The sequence below is a fragment of the Solea solea genome, chromosome 20 (assembly GCF_958295425.1).
Source record: "Solea solea chromosome 20, fSolSol10.1, whole genome shotgun sequence".
In the NCBI taxonomy this organism is placed as follows: Eukaryota; Metazoa; Chordata; class Actinopteri; order Pleuronectiformes; family Soleidae; genus Solea; species Solea solea.
The window spans coordinates 22393515-22415481 of NC_081153.1; the positions used below are offsets into that span (position 1 = coordinate 22393515).

Below are 21967 nucleotides of genomic sequence, written 5' to 3' on the forward strand. Positions count from 1 at the left end.
ACATTTGATCTGTGTATATTTATTAATAAATATATATATGAATAAATGAATTTTTTGTGAATGAATGAAAATGTGTGAAGTTCTGCACGTCACCTGTGGAGGCAGCACCTGCGTCTCCTGATGACAACATGGCGGCGGCTCAAGGACCAAGAGTCTAAACCTGAAAAATTTGATCTTTTAAAAGATAAGACCTAAAATATTACAACTATAATGGTTTTGATATCATCATTTATTTATTCAAAATAACATATATTTGTTCTGAAAATGATGAGAAATAAAATGTGTTTATTTTCACCTCAACTTCCAGTGCTTTTATTTTTCACCTCAACTTCCTGTGCTTTTATTTTTCACCTCAACTTCCTGTGCTTTTATTTTCACATTTTTAAACAAATCAATTTTAGAAACTAAAGCGTCACGACGATCAGCTGATTTTACTACAATAACAAATGTAAACAAAGGGTTTAAATCATTTGTATTTGTTTTTCCAAAGTAAAGGCAAACTTAATGACATCATTTGTAAATCAAGTGAGTAATAAATTACAAATAGAAAACTTTGATGGATGATGACTCGACGAGAATCAAAGTAAAATTGTGTGAAAAAAGATCCATATTTTCAAAATAAAAGCGTCAGAGTCTGGAGTCTTTCAGCCTCTTTTTCTGCCTCCTGTCCCAAATGACTTTTTCAAAATAAACCTTCACAATGACAGCCTCTGTATGTATGTGTTACTATGTCAGAGTAAATGAATCTGGAACAAAGTAGAAAGTCCTCGTTCTATGAGTCCTCGCCAACCAATGGTTGATTTGGATAATTGACACCTCTATCGATCACAGTCCCCTTAGAAACACCAATGATGGACCAGAAGGAAGTAAATCTGAAGATAGTATATTGAACGAAAAACACACACTGCACTCTAAAAGCCTGTCTTTATGTGAACAAGTGTGGAAGTTCGCAGACATACGCCGTTTCCCTGTTTTTCTTTGACTTGTGTTTAGTTGGTAACGCTGGTCGTCTTCTTTCTTCTTCCCGTCATTTTGGTAAACTACATGTTAGGATCGGTGCTTCCTGCTGTGTGCAGAGATCGTACAGGCGGCTCTCGTATGGAAGAGGTGAAACACACAAACATGACGGGGGCGTGGCTGAGCAGCCGCGGCATCAGTAGACGGTTCCTGTTCACTCGGACCGCAGACTTAACGGACGCGTGACTGGCGCGCTTATGCTTGTCACGCTCGTGATGTGTGGGGAACCGCTGGAGGCAGACGCCGCAGCTGAACTGCTCGCGTTGGATCCTCATGTAGCGTCTTCAGGGCCACATCGTGGCCGAAGGTTTTCTCACACTCGGAGCAGCTGAACGGCTGCTCCGAGTGTTGGTGGATGTTCACGTGGGCCCTCAGGTAGTTCTTACTACTGAAGGTTCTGCCGCACTCGGAGCAGCTGAAAGGTTTCTCCCACGTGTGGATCCTCATGTGTTCTGTCAGGTACCACTTTCGGCTGAAGGTTTTGTCGCATTCCGGACACGTGAGTGACCGTTGGCTCTGCGTCCAGTTGTCCTCGCTAACTTCAATCTCAGCAACAAACAAACAGTCATTAACTGGACCTGAGGTCCTGGCTGGTTCTGGTCCTGAGGTCCTGGCTGGTTGTGGACCTCCACAGTGGTGACACTGGTGTTTCTTCAGCTGATAGTGCCAGGAGACTCTCTTGTCACAGAACCTGCAGCTGAACAGTTTCTCTCCCGTGTGACCCGCCGTGTGTCTCTTCAGGTCCAGTTTCTGGACAAAGCTTTTCCCGCACTCTGTGCAGCTGAACGGTTTCTCTCCCGCGTGACACGTCAGCTGTTCCTTCTCTGTGAACTTCTTCCCACACTGCGAGCAGTTGAAAGGGTTTCTGCCCCGTGTGCGTCCTCATGTGTCTCGTCAGATGTGGACTGCGGCCGAAGTTTTTCCACACTTGGGGCAGCGGTATGTTTTCTTACGCCTTGCGCCACCTGCTGGGATTCTGAGGATTTTCAGGGGCGGAGTTTCTCTCGTCTCCGTCCACGCGTCAGTCTTTGAGTCTGCAGCGTCATCCACTCTGTCCATGTGGAAGAATCCGTCTGGGTTTACGTCGCAGATGGATTCTGACAGACTGCACCATAGCTCCTCCCCTTCCTCTTTAATCTGTGGGCACTCTAAATCCTCCTGCTCCACCAGGGGGCTCCACTGCTGCTGCTCGTCTTCACCAACAATCACTTTGTGGACGTCTGGAGGTGAAACTGATAGACAGACGGACATGAGCAGAAACTCAATAAACGTTTTAATGATGAAAATATTCATACAATAACAAAAATGAATTCAAATGGTTCTGAAGAGCGCCCTCCTGTGGTGAGAACCAGCTCAAGAACACAGAGACTCAATGTGATGAATGAATGAATGAATGAATGATCTACAATGAATATTTTAAATATTATCCTACTCTGTTACATGCATTTGTTTGTTGTATTTTAAATACATTTTTTAAACTTTCTCTCTTTTTTGTCTCTGCTGTAAACCACTCACTCTCCCACACACACTCACTCTCCCACACACACTCACTCTCCCACACACATACACACACACACACTCTCCCACACACACACACACACTCACTCACTCTCCCACACACACTCACTCTCCCACACACATACACACACACACACTCTCCCACACACACACACACACACACTCACACACTCTCCCACACACACACACACTCTCCCACACACACACACACTCTCCCTTCGTCTTTCGTTCTGTCCACAGAGACACGAGAAGTTGTGTTTTCACAGAGTGAAAAAAGATATGAAAATAAAACCAAAAACAAAAAGTTGCAAATTAATAAAATACATTTGAACTATTACTTTAATTCTATTGATGTGACGTCACGTGACCGGAAGGTGACGTCGACCGACAACAATAAACGTCATCACCAGCGTTAGTTTCTTTGCAGCTAGCATTAGATCGTTAGCTTAGCAGCATTAGCTCGTGTTCTCGCGGCAGAAACAAATCAAACCTGTTTTTCTCGTCGCGCGTTTTCCGTCGCCCACAGTCCAGAGCGGATCCATGTGGTCCTGCGGGTCCTGGTCCTGGTTCTGGTCCTGGTTCAGTTCGCATACTGCTCGCGGTTCACGACCAGCTGCTTCTCTCTTATACAACCACGTCACTTCCTGCTTTACTTTCGAAATAAGAGGCCAGGTTGATAAAAACCCGGAAAAGAATCCATGAATGTGTCACAACTATGACACATAGTTGCGTTAAATATGAAATGAAATGAAATGAAATAAAACATTTCACAGAAATTAAACAATTATTAGATTTTAACTGTTTATTGTTAGATAAAAGGAACACAATCTATGAACCTATTTATGAATAAAAAAGGATTATTTTAATATATTGTTGTTATATTATGTGTTATTCATGTGCTATTATGTTTGTTTTTGTATTTTAGTATGTAAATCATGTTAATGACGCGCCCCCTGGCGGCCGCCGCGCGTCTTCACCTGTGTGTTTCTATCTTGGGCCGCTGCTCTATGTTTAGCTCCGTCAGCAGCTGATCTTTGTTGTGCGTAATGACGTCACTCCTCCTCCTCTGTGTCTGTCTATGGAGGATTTATTTATTTTCTTCTCTTCGTCTCCTCCTCCATTAACAGCAGCAGCAGCAGCAGCGGGGCCTCCGTCACCTCAGCAGCCGCAGCAGGAGCCTGAGCGCCGGCCACGAGAGCAGAGCATGAGCGCGCAGAGACGCCGGGAGCCGCCGCCGCTGAAACCCGGAGGAGGCGACATGAGAGCGGAGTGAAGAGGCGAGGAGACGCCGGTGAGAGATGGATGGATGGATGAACGGATGATGGATGGACGTGTTGACGCTGTGATGGCGGACGCAGGTGCAGATTCAGCGGCTCTTTGACCGCTGCTGTGTCCGAACGTCGGAGCGAAGCATCTCCGCGGCTGCAGCTGCGCTCTGAGCCGCTGGATCTACCTGGATCCTCATCCTCATCCTCATCCTCATCATCACTTATCAGACACTGCGTCTTTCTCTTGCAGCGGCTCACTCAGGATGTCTGGGCCGGCCGGACCTGCACAGCCCGCCGCCGGGCCCGGGCCGGGATTAGGGCCGGGACTAGGGCCGGGACCAGGGCCAGAGTTGCCGGACCTGAGCCACCTGACAGAGGAAGAGCGGAGGATCATCCTCTCTGTGATGGAGAGACAGAAGAAGGAGGAGGAGAAGGAGCAGAGCATGCTTAAGTAAGGGGGGGGGGGGGGTAATCAATAATCATTGATCCCTGACTGAGCTGATGTTAAAGGGACAGTCTGGGGTTTTCTACACTGAGGTTGTTTGAGGATTGATTTAAAACACGTTTTTATTTGAACCATGGCTCAGATTAAAGAGTTGAACACATCACGTGACAATGATGTCATAACCAGGGACAGAGGTGTCAGAGTGAGATGATCACAAACATAGCCACGCCCACTCACATCCTTACCAAAGCAACTCATGAAGATCATTATCGATGATATCCAAACCTCAGTGTCGCCCATCCCGGCCACGCCCCTTTCCCCAAACCTCACTCACTTCACTGTTTCAAACTAAAGAGCCAGAAATCCAAATGTTCAAAACCTCGACTCCTCCAGGCCACAAGGGGGCGCAGACTGGACCAAGTTTTGCCAATTTAATAACCAACCCGTCAATGCATCGTGGACCAATCACAGTGAGTGTTTTTCTAGTCACATGACTCACTGGATCTTTGTTGCTAGAGCTAATGCTAAGCTAACCCCTCTCCTGGAGCTAATGCTAAGCTAACTACGTTCATAGTAAAGTGTGTCAATGACAAAAGTTACGACGTTGCACAACCTCCTCTCTCACTTCCTGTACTTCCCCTTCATGCCCCGCCCCTCCCTCTTCTACTGGTCTTGCTAGCTTGACTGAAACACATGTTTTTTTGATCTTGAGCGACTGACGTACGTGATGTGAAGATGCTAAACATGCTACTATGAATTCTGCAATGCCAAATCTGTGGGACATTTGGATTCAGCCTTAACCTCATTATAGCTACTTCCTGTTTTTGCCCCGCCCCTCCGGTGAGTCCACTTCCATTCAGCTGATTGTCGCTGAACCCGTTGTCAGGGTTCATGTCGCAGTCGTGACGCAGCAGGCGTTTCTGCTGAGTCATGTTTACGTCAAATATCAAAATTGTTACGGTCACATGATCACGTCAGAGTCCCTTTACCTTCCGTCTGCTCCACACAGGAAGTTGCATCAGCAGTTTGAGATGTATAAGGATCAGGTGAAGATGCTGGGGGAGGAGCCTCAGGCGGCTCAGACGGCGAGGGCGGAGTCTCCCATCTGCGGCATTTGTCGCAAGACCAAATTCGCTGACGGTTGTGGTCGAGTGTGTTGTTACTGTCGGAGCCGCTTCTGCGCTCGCTGCGGGGGGCGTGTCCCTCTGAGAGCCAATAAGGTAAAAAACATAAATAAAGATTTTATATTGTTACATCATCATTAGCAAACATCACTGATGCTTTGTTGTTGTTGTTGTTGTTGTTGTTGTTGTTGTATTTCAGGTCATGTGGGTGTGTAACGTGTGCAGGATGAAGCAGGAGATGCTTACTCGCTCGGGCGAGTTTAACTCACCCATGTCTGTCGACCACACCCAGCACGGGGTCCCACACCCACCGACGCAGGGGCCGCCAGTCGCCACAAGCAATGGAGCCACAGAGCGGTGGGTGTCAGTGACATCACTTCCTTCCTTGTTGTTACGGCACAAACAAACAAAGAGAAGACAGAGTGAAGGTTGACCTTTGACCTCTTCAGATGTCTTTAAATTCAGACCCAATGTTAATGAGTTTGGTTTGTTGTTAATTAGAGAGTGAGAGCACACACACACACACACACACACACACACACAGTGTAATCAGATTAACAGATTAATAATCCCCCAGTTCACAGAGGATTAGCGCTGCTGTATTTAGCATGCTAACAGCACACACAAACACACACTGTTGTAACTTCCTGTGTGGGTGGAGCTAGACAATAAGAAGATAAAGAAGCTAAGAGGTGGAGGGAAGTTGGAGGGGGAGGAGTTTTATGTAAAGTGGGTGGGGCCTCAGTTATGATCCAGATATTAGATATAAACCTGCTGAGTGTGTGTGTGTGTGTGGGCTGAATGAGTCGTTATGAAGCTTCAAACATTCTGAAAGAAAAACTGTGAGAGAATTCATCTTTTTATTCTTTGTTTGTTTGATTGTTTGTTTACTGTTGATTGGTTAAAGGTTTACTTTCGTTTTTTTAAACATTTAATGTAAACTGTTAAACTGTGATGATTCTGTGTAGAACCAAGTGTGAACGGTCCAGCTGCTCCTGCTTTCTGATTGGTTCATTGTGTGTGATTGACAGGAGGCGGAGCCCTGTAGGGTCACATTACGATGGCGGGGGCGGCCGCATGCCTCGCTCACCCTCTGACCTCGGTCTGGACCGCTGCACTCACTCGCTGCGGGGTTTCCATGGCAACGGGGTGGAGGAACTTCGAGGACCGAGGCGAGCGTTCAGAGACGCTCGAGGCCGCTGGCACTCACAGGTGACACGGACACCAAAGTCTAAAAATCTAAATCTAAACTCATTCTGCTCTGACGATAGTGATTTGGGTCTTTGTGTGCTCCTGGATCAGGACCACCCTCTGGACCAGGTTCTGGACAAGCATGAGCTGCAGCGGCGACAGGAGGAGGAGTTTCAGGCCCGTTACCGTAGTGACCCAAACTTGGCTCGTTACCCGGTGAAGCCGCAGCCAAGTGAGGAGGCCATGAGGATGTTAGCTCAGGTCAGCAGAGTCCGACACCAGCGCCGCCACAGTGACGTCTCCCTGGCAACCGCAGAGCCCGAACACCTGACCCCAAGACACACAGGTGGGACCTCAGCCCACGACCGGTCAGCGTCTTTGTGACGGCCGTTCAGTCTGACAGGTTTTCTTTCTTTTTTCGTCAGTTCTCCGACATAATCGACCACAGGGATTAATGGGATCGGGAGGTCAGAGGTCATTCTCTGTTGACCACGCAGGTAATCGCTTAAGCCCCACCTCTCCCCGACGCAGTCCGTTACCGCAGCAGCACCTGGACCCGAGCTCCGCCCACAAAAGGAAGTCAGCCAATGAGGGCTCAGTGCAGAGGGGGCAGGGCATGGGGAAGATGCACGTGATTGGCAGCTTCAGCAGCTCCGAGGAGGATTTGGTGACCACGCCCGACTACACCAGCTGTGATGAGCCTGACCGTACGTAGCTGTACATGCTAGCTAGCTGGCTACATGAGTTGATGTGGCTACAAGTGCCGATATGCTACCAGGCACTTTGTTAGCATCTGTAGCATGTGTTGTGATACATCACAGTGTCATCTGTTTACTGGTAACCATGGAGATTTTTACCACGCCCACCTGTGTCTCCATTGTAGTAAGAAAGTAGCCTTTGTTTTGGACGTGTGGACAGCATCCTGTCTACAGTTTACTCCGCCCTCTACTGCTCAAAAAGAGTATTTCACTTTTACTGTGCGATATGTGCAGTTATTTTACAGTTACACTTATTTTACAGTTGGAGCAGGTGAGGAAGAACAGAATGACACTGAGATTCTCTCTCTCTGACAGTAATTAGCTCAGAGTGATAATCCTCTTACAGCTGAATCCTGTGGTACAGAGTTTTTAACCTGCAATCCCCCCAACAAACACCAGAGGGTTCAGCGTGAAAGTCTGACTGTTCTTTAATCTTCTTTAGCACTGTTTTAGAATAAGGTCCTGTCACTGTTCTCTTTGGGTCTTAGTTCTGTTTGGGTTTTAGTCCTGTTTGGGTCTTCTTAGTTCTGTTTGGGTCTTGTTAGTTCTGTTTGGATCTTAGTTCTGTTTGGGGCTTAGTTCTGTTTGGCTCTTAGTTCTGTTTGGATCTTAGTCCTGTTTGGGTCTTCTTAGTTCTGTTTGGGTCTTGTTAGTTCTGTTTGGATCTTAGTTCTGTTTGGGGCTTAGTTCTGTTTGGCTCTTAGTTCTGTTTGGGGCTTAGTTCTATTTGGGGCTTAGTTCTGTTTGGATCTTAGTTCTGTTTGGGGCTTAGTTCTGTTTAGATCTTAGTTCGGTTTGGGTCTTAGTTCTGTTTGGATCTTAGTTCTGTTTGGGGCTTAGTCCTGTTTGGGTCTTAGTCCTGTTTGGGGCTTAGTTCTGTTTGGATCTTAGTTCTGTTTGGATCTTAGTTCTGTTTGGATCTTAGTCCTGTTTGGGTCTTCTTAGTTCTGTTTGGGTCTTGTTAGTTCTGTTTGTATCTTAGTTCTGTTTGGGGCTTAGTTCTGTTTGGATCTTAGTTCTGTTTGGGGCTTAGTTCTGTTTGGCTCTTAGTTCTGTTTGGCTCTTAGTTCTGTTTAGGTCTTAGTTCTGTTTGGATCTTAGTTCTGTTTGGGGCTTAGTTCTGTTTAGATCTCAGTTCTGTTTGGATCTTAGTTTTTTTTAGGTATTAGTTCTGTTTAGATCTTAGTTCGGTTTGGGTCTTAGTTCTGTTTGGATCTTAGTTCTGTTTGGGGCTTAGTCCTGTTTGGGGCTTTGTTCTGTTTGGATCTGAGTTCTGTTTAGATCTTAGTTATTTTTGGATCTTAGTTCTGTTTGGGGCTTAGATCTGTTTGGGTCTTAGTTCTGTTTGAGGCTTAGTTCAGTTTAGGGTCTTAGTTAGATCTGGTGTCATGATGACGAGTTGTTCTGCCGTCTCAGTGTCATTAGACCAGAAGTCACCTGATCAGAGGTGATAAGCTCTGATTGGCTCTGGGGTTGTAAGCTCCTCCCCCTTAGGTCTGGAGGGGACAGTGCAGCTCAGAATCGCAGCCGCCGCCAACCTGAACGCACATGCTCTTCAACAAAAACCAGGAGTCCTTCCTTCAAACCCACACTGGACCTGGACTGAATCTTAGTGTACTGGTGTGGTCTGGCTTTGAGAAAGTCTGTCTGGCTGTTCTTCTGCTGCTGAGCCACAGCATCACCATCTCTACTTCTGTTCAATTGGATTAAAAGAGGAGAGTGTGGATTATCAGCTGACCTCAGGAGTCGCTGAAGACACAGGAATAGTTGCACGGAGGCAACGCAACTGTTGACCAAGCAGACGACAACATGTCAAGGAGCGTCTGGCAATGTCAACACAACTGCTGGATCACTACTGATCCGGAATTCTGAGAGACTTCCTGGTGTTTCACTGGACTTCTTGGAGATCTGTTGGATTTGCAAATGATCTTGTTGAAAGGTAGAAGACGAGGAGGATGATGTAGGAGCAAAGAGTGCGATGTCGCCCCCTACCTGCTGAACAGCACAGGTGTCTAGTTAGACTGCCAAGCTAAATGCTCCTCCATCTGCTGCTCAGGTAAACCACAGGCAACCACGCTGCTAATGCTGCTAATGCTACTAATAACGTTCATAGTAACCGGGAAGATACTTCAGGAAGAACCTGTCTGTCCCTGATAGGTCAGGAGGAACCTGTCTGTCTCTGATACGTCAGGAAGAACCTGTCTGTCTCATGTTTGCTGTAAATGCACCTGGACTTCAGTTAGCATCTCTGAGTTTACAGTGAAAGAGAAGCTAACGCTATAACAAGCTAACAAAGAAATCACAGAGGGTAGATTTAGTCACAGCTTTGACTCTTTGCCTGATCTTGTTTCAGAGCAGACACAGATACAGAGAGGAGGAGGAGCTTCAGGTTCACCTCCTCCTCCTCTTCCTCCTCCTCCTTCATGGCATTGACTCAGAAGTGTGAGAGTGTGTAAAGCTGATTTGATAGCTTACAGACGGTGTTTGGTGGAAGGTTCAGACCCCGGCACCAGAGCCCCTCTCTCCCTAGACCACAGTGTTGCATGATGGGAAATACTGTTTTGATTTTCATAGGTGGCTTCACTCGTGCAGCTTGTTAATGATGGTTCTGAGGCACAGTGAGCGCCCCCTGCTGCTGAGAACTAGCCAGAAACACGGTGGAAATAGAAAAAACAGATTTAGATGGAAAAAATCTACAATATCTTTAATAACATTCTTCAGTTTCACAGTGAGATAAACTTTTACCACCTCATGTGTTTTGCATAAAAACGTTCAAACCTGCTCTTCATCATGTGTGACCTCTGACCTCTACTCTCTCCTCTTGGATGTCTGGTTGCTAGGAGACATGGACAGCCATTGGTGGGATCATGGTTCCTGGCATAGCGAGCCTGGGTCCATGTCCATGGTAAGACTGAGCTGATGAGGTTTGTTGTTTTCTTTGCCGTTGCTAGGCAACCACATGTATTTATTTACTCCATGACTCCTCAGCATCCAGTCACATGGCAACCGTCCAAGGACGGCGAGCGTCTCATCGGTCGAATTTTGTTGAACAAGAGGATGAAGGATGGGACGGTTCCCGCAGATACGGGAGCGCTGCTCGGACTCAAGGTGATGATGTCACACTTCCTGTTTTTATTGACCTCTGACCTCAGGCTTCAAGCTTTAGTTCCTTGTTCACAGGTATCATTCTTTTCTCAGGTTGTCGGGGGGAAGATGACGGATTCAGGTCGACTCTGTGCGTTCATCACCAAGGTGAAAAGAGGAAGTCTGGCAGACACAGTGGGACACCTGAGACCAGGTAAACACACCAGATTGACCTGGACTGACCGGACTAACCAGACTGACCTGGACTGACGTTGACTGACCAGACTGGCCAGACTGGCCTGAACTAACTAGACTGACCTGGACTGACCAGACTGACCTGGACTAACCGGACTGACCTTGACTAACCAGACTGACTTGGATTGACCTTGACTGACCAGACTGCCTGGACTGACCTGGACTGACCAGACTAACCAGACTGACCTGGACTGACCAGACTGACCGGACTGACCTGGACTGACCTGGAATGACCAGACTGGAACCACAGAGTCTGAGGTCAAGTAGAAGGGAATTGGGGTCAAGGTCAAGGTACTTTGATGTGCTCAGCTCAGGTTACCATTGTGACATGCTACAAAAGGATCCAGTCCAGCCTACATCCAGGACATAATCAAAACCCCCCAAGCCTGCCCACTCCGCTCTGCATCGGCCAACCGGCTTGCTGCCCCCTAACTGAGAGGATCACAGAGGCAATTAACAGAACTCGAGACTGTTCGCTGTCCTAGCTCCCAAATGGTGGAATGAACTCCTCATCGACATCCGGAGAGCAGAAAGCCTCCATATCTTCCACCGCCGACTAAAAACACATTTCTTCCGACTCTACCTTGACTAAGACGACGACAAAAAAAAACCCAAAAAAAACCACTTGCTTATACGTCGCACTTATGACTTGCACTTTATAGTTTGGCTTACTTGACGCTCTAACTTACTTCTAGCTCTTGTTTGTACCCAAATGTTTAAATGCACTTATTGTAAGTGGCTTTGGATAAAAGCGTCTGCTAAATGGGCGGCATGGTGGCGCAGTGGTTAGTAGTGGTGGTTAGCACTGTTGCCTCACAGCAAGAAGGTGCTGGGTTCAATTTCTGTGTGGAGTTTGCATATTCTCCCCATGTCTGCGTGGGTTTCCCCTGGGCTCTCCAGTTTCCTCCCACCATCAAAACATGTTAGAATGTTAGTTACATTGGGTCAGGTTGGTCCCTTGTAGCGGTGCGCTCAGTCGCAGCGGCTCTTTGATCAACCCTCCATCTGACCTCGACATCTCGTTGTACAATACCAGTATAATGACTATAAAGATGCTTTCCTTCCTAAATGACATGTAATGTAATGTGACAGAGGAAACACCACTGACTGTATCACATGTTCCTCCTCTGTGGTTCAGGTGATCAGGTTCTGGAATGGAACGGTCGGGTTCTTCAGGGAGCCACGTTTAACGAAGTCTATAACATCATCCTGGAGTCAAAAGCAGAACCACAGGTGGAGCTAGTGGTCTCACGACCCATTGGGTAGGTCAAAGGTCATGATTTTTGTAGTTTTGGTTGATCATGACTTCAAGAACATTTTTTGGATAGATGGAGCAGCAGGTAATGCATCATGGGAAATTATTATTCTGGACCATTATAATGAATTGGACAGATAAAGTACCAGACAGTACCGACCCACTGCTAAACTCTAAAGCTCAGAGTTCAGAATGTCCTGAATACGATGATGTGCGCCCTGAGTTCTGCTCGAACATACGATGGCAGTAACGAGTCCAACACACCTGATTGGTTGAAAACTTTCTGGATTAACGTCCAAAGAAAGCTCTTTTAGCTCTCGTGAAATCCTGATGGGACATACGAATACATCACGTGACTCATTCTTAGATCTAAACGAAAACGTTTGACGTGGTTTTGTTTCTGTTGTCGTTTAAAACTCATGTTCTGGTCTATTTGTCATGTTTGTTCTTCAGAGATGTTTCCAGAGCAGCAGACAGTCACGTCCAACTGGACTCCAGTGAGTCACACACACACACACACTCGCACCGTCAGACCATGTGACCCGAGATGCTTCTGGTCCATGAACTCCAGGTTCTCTGTTTTCAGGTTCCAGCTCCTTTGACTCTCAGAAAGTCGGTCCATCCATCTCGGTCACGTCTCCCGTGAGCCCCAGCGTCCTGTCCGGACAAGTCTCGGTAAGCTTACCCAGGATGCACTGCAGTGCCATAACAGCCCTCAGCCAATCAGCTGTCAGTTAACAGCCACCTCGATGGTGATATGTTTCAGATTCAGGGCAGGCGTCCTCTGGTTCCTCGGATTCAGGTAAACTGTAGAAACATCCTGTCGTTTGGTTTTAGTCTTTAGTCCAATGATCTGTTTAGTATCTTGACATTAAAGTTCTTGGCGTCTATTAGGGTTCTGTGGAGTTCATCTGATGTTCTGTGGTTCCAGCTCGTTCTTGTTGTCGGTTCTGCTCTTGACGCTGTTGTGATTTAAAATCTCCAGGTGAAGCTCTGGTACGATAAAGTTGGTCATCAGCTGATCGTTACAGTTCTTGGAGCCAAAGAACTTCCTGCTCAAGATGATGGTCGACCCAGGAACCCTTACGTCAAGATTTACTTCCTGCCGGACAGAAGGTACAAAGAAAAAAAAGAACTATTTTTCTTTGTACTATTCAGGCTCCATGTGGTTTTGCTGTAGAACATCTGATCTGCTCCATGATTGGCTGTTAATGGTCCACTCCAATCCTTGTAGTGATAAGAGTAAGCGGAGGACAAAGACGGTAAAAAAGTCGGTGGAACCTCGCTGGAATCAAACCTTCATGTACTCTCCGGTCCACCGGCGGGAGTTCAGAGAGCGAATGTTGGAGCTTACAGTCTGGGATCAGGCCCGGGTCCGAGAGGAGGAGAGTCAGTTCCTGGGCGAGGTCAGAACTCAGGGAGAACATCCAAGAAACAGGAAGTGGCCTGGACCGTCAGGTTGACGTTCTGTCTCCGTCTCTGTGCAGGTTCTGATAGAACTGGAGTCGGCTCTGCTGGACGATCAGCCTCACTGGTACAAACTGCAGCGTCATGATGTTTCCTCTCTGCCGCTACCAAGCGCCTCCCCCTACCTGCAGAGGAGAGGACTGCAGCATGAACCCAGTCAGACCAGCAGGAGGCTTCAGAGTGAGAAAACACACTCATGATTTCTAAAACAGCGACTTTTAACGCGCCACCTGTTCTTTAAGTTTATTCTGTTTTTGTTTTGTTGATTTTGTTTTACTTTTCTCCCATGATGCTTTGCCAGACAAAGGCTCTTACTATAACTCAGGTAAAAACAGTTTTGTGTTTGTTTTGGAGCTAATTCTTACACCCATGGCTTTTCCCCATGTGATGCCAAGATAACAAGGTTGTGGTTCTTTACGTGGTCTTCACAAGGTTCTGGAGGTCCTGGAGTCGTTTCGTTTGAAGATTTCAGGAAGATATTCTGTGTGGGTTCTCGATGTCCTTCATCTATGATTTAGAAACGTGTGAGGCCGACATCCATCTAACCCATCTGTCTTTAAAAGGTTTCTTTGATGAATCCTCAGTGTTCTTAACTGGGTTAAAGGGCATCACACAAACCTGGTTATCAGAGGGGTTCCTTGAGGGGTTTTCTGTTGTTTTCAAGGCAATCCCAGGACTATTGAGAGGTTTTTCAAATAGTTCTAGTTGAGTAAAGTGTCCTTGAGAGGTTTTCTATTGTATCTGAAAGAAATGGACAGATCTTTAATACGTAGACATTAAAGACACCAGAACTTGTCAGGACGATTTTAAAGTTCCTCAAAGGTGGTTCTTATGGTCTCCAAGCAGACAGGATCTTTGAGTGGTAGATACAGCTGCAGGACCAGGGTTCTGAGGACACCTTTAATGAATTCTTGAAAGGTTTTGGGCAAAGTTTGATGTTTAAACTTGGGTGAAAAATGTGAAAGTGTCATTTAAATGTTGATGTGTTTCTTATTTCCCTGGTTTCTGTTTGTGAGTCAGATTATAGAGGAGGAGCTTACATGCTGAAATATCCTCTCTCTCTCTCTCTCTCTCTCTCTCCCTCCCTTCCTCTCCAGGGTCTCAGAGGATCAGTGACAGTGAGTTTTCTGATTACGACTGTGAAGACGGCATCGGCGTGATTTCAGGTGAACTCCATGTCCCATCATGCAGTGCAACATATGCAGCTCACTGTTTAGGTGTCTGAGCAGCAGACCTGAACTGTTTGACTCCTCCTCTTCCTTTGGTGCAGACTACAGACATAATGGGCGGGACTTTCACAGTTCCACCCTCTCAGTGCCAGAGCAGGTGATGTCGTCCAATCATAGCCCTCGATCCACTTTGTCCCGGATGAGGTCGCCGAGTCAACCGCCTCCTCAAAGGTAACGACCGCCACGACACGCTCAGTCTGACCAGCCACTCAGCTTCATCTTACTCACTGTCACTGTCTTCACCTCTGACATCTGTTGACCTCTGACCCGTGGATGACAGTGGGAACCCCCTGTACCCGTTGTACCGGGAAGACGCCGTGCGGCTCTTAAGAGGCTCCAAACTGGGCCGAGCACAATCTGACGCAGGCCAGTACAGCAGCCTGGAGAGGTAACCATGGCAGCAACACCTGGCCTGGGTCACCTGATGTTAGCAAACATATGTTCAAGTTAAATCCATATGTAACAAAACACCCAATCAGTAAAGTAAACCCCGCCCCCTCAGCTGCTGAACCAATCAAACTTAGTACTTCTGAACATCTGGTTCAGTGATAGTTAGTTACTGGTTACTATAAGTATTTGTACTGGTTGTAGTATTCATTTAGTACTAGTCAATTAGTGGAGGTCTAGGTTCCATCCCTGGTTTACTGGTTTAGTCTGGGTTCCGTCCCTGGTTTACTGGTTTAGTCTGGGTTCTGTCCCTGGTTTACTGGTTAAGTCTTGGTTCCGTCCCTGGTTAACTGGTTTAGTCTGGGTTCTGTCCCTGGTTTACTGGTTTAGTCTGGGTTCTGTCCCTGGTTTACTGGTTTAGTCTGGGTTTTGTCCCTGGTTGTGGTACAGTGGTGTCTGACTGTGTGTCTCTGGATGTCCAGGAGGTCACTGAGGAGAATGTCCGTTGCCAACTCCCTCGACGACAGCAGCAGGTACAGTAAGACCAGTAGAACCAGTAGAACCAGTAGAACCACGGCCTCACCTCCATGTGTCCGTTTGTGTCTTAAGATATTTTAACGGTCCAAACCACACCCTGTGGACTAACCACATGATGAATGGGAGCTGTGAGGACTACAGGTGAGCTCTGGGGTTTATGGGTAATGTAGTGTGTAGACCAGAGGACCAGGTTCTGGAGTTATGATGTCTTTCTGTTCTTCAGTCAGGACTTCATCCCAGACTTTCCCTACGAACCCGACACCTATGATGAGGAAGTGCTCAGGTAAAGTTCAGATGGACAGATGAACAGATGTAGTGGTTTAGTTTTCAGGTGCTGCTGAAAAGAGACACTGAGGCATTCTGGGACATGTTTTCCACTCTTGACACTTCCTGTTTACCTGCATCGCACCGCTCCACAGGTGGGACCAGTTGGTCCATTGACAGCTGTGTGGTTGTCACGGAGATGTGACTAATGGACCCTCCCACAGGTGCAGTGGTTGCCATGGTGAGGGTGGGTGACTGTTGTTATGGTGATGTGCAGGTACAGCAGAGGCATGGACCGGCGGGATTACTACAGCCGCTCTCGGTCGGCGGACCAGCGTGCGATGGTGGAGCGTCCGGTCTACACACGCTCACACTCCACGGACCGAGCCGACTCCGCCCACCTGAGGTCTGGACGCTCCGCCCCTCCCTCACCCGCCTGTACGAGGTGACCGAGAGCCGACCGATCTGAAACCAGCGTCATCTTTGTTCTCTCTCTTCAAAGCATGTCGTCTTTATTTTAACCCCGCACCCTGCTTCCCTACATCACATGATTTCTATTCTGCTGCTTTGTTTTTACTAACCATTATTTCTAAACTTGTTCTTTTTTTGACAGCATGCTGCCTTGTTTTTGTTTCTTTGTTTCATTCTTTTTGTCATGCTGTAAATGTATCTATAAACTGACCTCTGACCTCTGAGTCCCTGGTTTTGTCCAACAGAGCGAATCCTCCCGGTGGATCAGCACAGACGAGTCCGTCGGGGACGCCGGTCTTTAACCGCCAAGCACGCCAACTGCCCGTCGTCCCACGCAAGCCAACGTTAGACAGAAGTAAGTTTGTTTACATGTCATGTGAGCGGCTGACCACCAGAGGTCACTGTAAACTTTTGTCTCTTTCGAGTGACAAAACGCGTTTATTCAACGCAATCAAGGGAGGGAGGAGACTCCATGTTCAGAGATACTGTCGACAAAGTAGTCATGTGTTCATTCATCATCACTTCATTGTCTGTTTTCCTTTTAATTTTTTCAAAACCTTTCACTCTCAGTCTTGACGACACCCATCATGGAAGCATCAACTTTAGCCCCTCCCCCTGTCCACAAAAAAGCCCCTCCTCTTGCAAATCACCAGACACCTCCTGTTATACGAATACAAGCCCCGCCTACACAGCCTCACCTGCCACACCCACCTCCTGAACCTGTGGAGGCCCTGCCCCCACGTCCTGTCCAAGCCCCACCCCCACCCCCAGCTCCTGCACCTGTGGAGGCCCTGCCCCCACATCCTGTCCAAGCCCCACCCCCAGCTCCTGCGGAGGCCCTACCCCCACGTCCTGTACAAGCCCCACCCCCAGCTCTTGCACCAGCCACAGCCCCAGCCCCAACAGTCACACAAGCCACGCCCCTAGCTCATGTAGTCCAATCACAACCATCTGTTGAAAAGGCCCTGCCCCCTACATCTACTTCAGTACCTGCCCCCTCACAAGCCCCGCCCCCACAGACTCCAGGTGTGTATATGTGCCGACCAGTAGATCAGTCACATTTGGATTCTGCATCATTCAATCATTCATTCATTCATTCATGTGTTCACCTTTGTCACGTCATGCCGATGTCCTCATATCCGTCCACGTCAGAGGCCGACAGACGCTCGGCAACACCTGGAGGCACCAGGAAAGGCAAGTTAGCCTGTTAGCTTGTTAGCTGGTGGTCACGTGTGTGTGTGTGTGTGTGTGTGTGTGTGTGTGTGAGAGTGTGTGTGGATGAACACAGGGACCATTGACCTTTAACCTCTCTCTGTCTGCCATGATGCAGAGGTCACATGGGAGGACCAGCTGACCAAAGCCAATGGTAAAGTACCACCTGGTAGCCACACCCACCTGTAGACAGGCAGTCTGTAGATCATGTGACCTGGTTGTAGGCGGAGTCTGTGATTTTCTGCCTCTTACATTACATTACATGTCATTTAGCAGACGCTTTTATCCAAAGCGACTTACAATAAGTGCATTTAAACATTTGGGTACAGATAAGAGCTAGAAGTAAGTAAGCGCTTACTTCTCTGACGTGGAGTCACACATCCATCTGTTCATCCATTCATCCTCTCCATTTAATTATAAGAATTCATTAAAAAATGACAAATGAAAGTATAAAAAAAAGTAAACATTTGCGATCGAATATGAACATGTGAATCGCTTCTGTCACAAACTCTTCAGTGTTACGGTTCGGGTTCTGGTTCTGATTCATCTCTGTTGTTTTAAGAATTTTCCCGTTTGATCGTAACTTTGCGATGTTTTTGTCCACTTGTAAAAACACGGATCATTTTACATTTTTTTTCACTTCTGTTGCTACAATGTTTGTAAATGCTAATTAGCATGTACCGTGTTGCTAACATTGGCAAGCCCCGCCTACGTTTGTCAACCCGGAGGTGATGCAGTGTAGAAAGACGATTGATTCCACCTCCTTCAGAGGCTACATTTACACGGTTAATGAAAGGTGAAAGGTTAACTTAGGTTAAAACCGTGACGTGATATCAGCGCCCCCTGGTGTCCAGAGCATCGTAACCGACTGTGCTCTCGTCTCTGCAGGTGTGATGAAGGATCCATTAAAGGTAAATGCATTAAAAACTTCCTGATGATCACTGATGATGTCACACATGATACTCACTTGTCCCGTGTGTCCAGATGAGGGACAGTCTGTCCTTCAAGTCGTCAGACAGTGACATCAGCGACGTGTCTGCCATGTCCAACGCCTCCGACACTCGCTCTGTCCGCAGGATCAGGTGAGTCCACGGACCAATCAGAGTGCAGCATTAAGGGGTGGAGCTTCAGTGAGACTGTGGGATGTAGCGGTTGTTAATGCTAGTTTTTTTAAACGTACTGAGCCGAGCTTGAAGTTTGTTTTCTTCTGTTAGCATGTTAGCATGACTCTTCCTGCATGTTTGTGTCTGCATGCTCCCGTTCTCTCCTCTCATTGGCTGAGAAAGTCGGGCGGAGGCTCTAGAGGGTCAATCAATGGAGTTGGGGGCTGGGTCAGAGGGAGCACCAGAAGTCGCAGCAGGTGGTGGAGCCTTGCTTCAGAAGAGCGAATCAGCAGAGGAGGGAGAGGTGGAGGAGGAGGAGGAGCCTTCAAAGTAAGAGAGCAATTCATGAACAGGGCGGAGTCACATCAATCGTCATAGTAACAGGATGCCGTCGCCCAGTTTTTCTCCCCCATCTCCTGTGCCCCACCCTCCTCTTTAGTGATTGACAGGTGTGGTTGTCTATGCCCCTCCCCCTCCTCAGGTGATTGAAAGGTGTGGTTGTTTATGCCCCTACTTCTCCTCAGGTGATTGACAGGTGTGGTTGACTATGCCCCTCACCCTCCTCAGGTGATTGACAGGTGTGCTTGATCATGCCCCTCCCCCTGCAGGCCGGCAGCGGCGTCTGGAGCTCCTCTTATGAAGTCGTCGAGCGTCGGCGGTGAGATTTGTTCGTTGGGGAGAAACGACGACGATGACGACGACAAGAAAAGACGCTCGAGTTTCGGGGCGAAGATGATGGGGATGGTCGGGCTGGGGAAGAAGAGTCAGAGCGCGTCGCAGCTCAACCCCGAGGGTCAGTAGAGTCACGTTACAGTGTTGCTGCCCTCTGCAGGCAGGTCTTTGAATCTTCTCTGTCTGTCCAGAGGAAGAGAAGAAGAAGAAAGTGATCCGACTTCCTGTCCAGAGAAGCGTAGAAACCGGTTTGGCTGTGGAGTTTAAGTCACGCTTTACTCGACAACCGAGTCGTGACCCGGACGCCGAGGACCCCAAACCTGGAGCGTACGATCACACGAGTCATCCAGACTTCTTCTCTCTCTCCGTCTTTGTTTATGTTCATCGTCTCTCTCTCTCTCCTTCACTTCAGGCTCATTTTTCCCGGAGTGAAATTAGCATCAGATCAACAGTTCACTGGCTTCCTGGAAGGACTAGGCCCCGCCCAGCTAGCTGGACGGCAGACTTTGGCCACACCCCCCATGGGTAATGACCAATCGAAGCTTTAATCATTTTTATTCAATGCTTTTATGTATGAATACAGGGTTAAGGGTCAGGGTGTTTCTGTGATGATGTGTTTGGCTGTTTGTTGGTCAGGTGACATCCAGATCGGGATGGTTTACAGGAAGGAGCGTCTGGACGTGGAGGTGATTCGAGCTCGAGGGCTCGTGGGTAAACAAGGCAACAAAAATACTCCAGGTACAAATACTACAACGTACTACGCAGAATACTGCACAATACTATACGCTACTGCACAGTACACTGTGTCTGTGTGTGTGTGTGTGTGTGTGTGCGTGCGTGCGTGCGCAGCGCCATACGTGAAGGTGTATCTCATGGACAATGGGAAGTGTGTGTTGAAGAGAAGAACTCGTCTGGCGAGAAAAACTCTGGATCCACTTTATCAACAACAACTGCAGTTTGAAGAAAGTCCAGAGGGTAAAGTACTGCAGGTAACACACACACTAACACACACTAACACACGCACTAACACACACGCGCTAAGGAGGAGCTAAGGTGGAGCTCTCGAGGTAAACTTACTGGTGGGCGGTAACATTCGTGGTGAAATGCACATGCTGTCGTCATAAGTGCAGGGAATTCAACATGGCGTGTTTTATGGCCTATACTTACACTAAGGGGGACCATGAAAACATGACTGAGTATTCTTTTTCCACACTTTGGCGACTGGTAGGGCCTCCAGAGTCCCAAATATAAGTATTACAATGGTTAAAAAGTTGATTTTGCATAATATGTCCCCTTTAAGACCTCATCTTCTCTCCTTCATCCTAACCTTTGTCTTCTGGTCTCAGATCATCGTGTGGGGCGATTACGGGAGGATGGATCATAAATCCTTCATGGGTGCCGCTCAGATCCTGTTGGACGACCTGGACCTGTCCAACATGGTGATTGGCTGGTTTAAACTGTTTCCTGCCACCTCATTGGTCGACCCCGCCCTGGCCCCTTTGACAAATAAGGAAGCCGAGGGCAACAAGTCGTAGCATCAGGAGGCGGGACTAACTTTTTACCATCGTAGCAATGGTCAAGGAGAGGGAGGAGGGGACATGTTGTTTCAGGGCGGGGCCTTAAAAAAAGTCCCAGATCCTCCTCTGCTGTTGCATGCTGCATGATGACATCACAGCGATGTGTAACAGCATCACAATGATGTCACTGTGAGGAGGAGGAGGAGGAGGAGGAGGAGGAGCAGCACAGGAAATTACCCTCTCACTGCGAGGACCATGTGACCTCCAGCTGACAGCTAATAACGGTGGCTCCTCAGGAGTCACATGACCGCTCGAGACACATAGCACAGACTGAATGTGACTCCTGGTTTCCATGGAGACGCAGGAACACAGAGGGGGCGGGGTCTTTATGTTTTTGCATGGAACAATGAAAAGAAAAACACGTGAAACGTTAACGAACGTGACAAAATAAAAGTGTCCAACAATCTGTGGTTCTGACCCATTTCTGTACCAGTGACACCAGAACTACACTTACACAGGGTTCTATTGAGTTCTACTAGGTTTCACAGTGATTTACTGGGTTCTACGCAGACCTACAGACACAAAAAGACTTCGTCCAGTTTGTGTGCATGTTTCTTGATCACTTCGTCTTGAGAATGTTTGTAGTTAAATGTTTCATTCATAAATAAAACGTTTTATGTTCTGATCAAAATGATTCAAAGTAAACAAGAGATTTAAGTGGAAAAAAAGATGGTAACTCACCGCACAGTCCTGGAACCTCAGGTCATGTTTGATGTTCTCTGTCAGACCAGCAGAGGGAGCCAAAGCTGCAAAAACCTGCTGAACTGAACTGAAACTGACAATAATAACATTATTAACGATAGACTAAAGATTCATATTATTATCTGCTGATTCTTTTCTCCATTCATTGATCAGTTTGGTCATAAAATGCACGGAAATCGTAGATTAAATTAAAAATAAAACAATAACAGATAAAGAGTCAACAAATGTAAACGTAACATTTTAATCTTTAGTGCAGTTTATCTCTCTTTTCTTTTTTAATTTAACAGACTTAAAGAAAAACTAACACCAAACCACTGGAATCATGCAGAAATAACAACAAAGAAACGGCAACAACAACAACAACAACGCGTCATATCAATAATTAGAATAATAATAATAATAATAATAATAAATATACAGTCACACTGCGT

General features: G+C 47.3%; 1 protein-coding gene and 1 long non-coding RNA gene across 14 annotated transcripts; one reads left to right on the forward strand and one right to left on the reverse strand.

Moving 5' to 3' along the window:
- The first annotated feature begins 2949 nt into the window (after positions 1 to 2949).
- On the forward strand, positions 2950 to 21087 carry LOC131447460 (regulating synaptic membrane exocytosis protein 2-like). 13 transcript variants are annotated; one of them, XM_058619259.1, is made up of 38 exons: positions 2950 to 3826; positions 4054 to 4254; positions 5258 to 5468; positions 5572 to 5729; positions 6404 to 6584; positions 6675 to 6909; positions 6989 to 7270; positions 10162 to 10226; positions 10310 to 10429; positions 10520 to 10619; positions 11799 to 11922; positions 12369 to 12412; positions 12502 to 12590; positions 12682 to 12717; positions 12901 to 13031; positions 13150 to 13321; positions 13403 to 13562; positions 13684 to 13707; positions 14480 to 14548; positions 14653 to 14782; positions 14892 to 14999; positions 15481 to 15531; positions 15608 to 15676; positions 15759 to 15818; positions 16077 to 16244; positions 16516 to 16625; positions 16841 to 17296; positions 17423 to 17464; positions 17601 to 17636; positions 18371 to 18393; positions 18467 to 18564; positions 18769 to 18915; positions 19194 to 19378; positions 19449 to 19584; positions 19670 to 19782; positions 19894 to 19995; positions 20107 to 20246; positions 20604 to 21087. In XM_058619259.1, the coding sequence occupies exons 2-38, from the start codon at positions 4067 to 4069 to the stop codon at positions 20790 to 20792; spliced, it is 4752 nt and encodes a 1583-aa protein (XP_058475242.1). In that variant the 5' UTR covers positions 2950 to 3826; positions 4054 to 4066; the 3' UTR covers positions 20793 to 21087. The 13 variants fall into 13 exon arrangements, with proteins under 13 accessions (XP_058475242.1, XP_058475249.1, XP_058475245.1 ...); XM_058619266.1 differs by lacking the exon at positions 16077 to 16244; XM_058619262.1 differs by lacking the exon at positions 12682 to 12717.
- Positions 5655 to 18529, reverse strand: LOC131447482 (uncharacterized). The gene is made up of 3 exons (XR_009234047.1): positions 18450 to 18529; positions 17380 to 17446; positions 5655 to 5756 (listed from the first exon to the last, which is right to left on the reverse strand). It is a non-coding gene; the product is annotated as an uncharacterized LOC131447482 (long non-coding RNA).
- Positions 21088 to 21967: the final 880 nt, after the last annotated feature.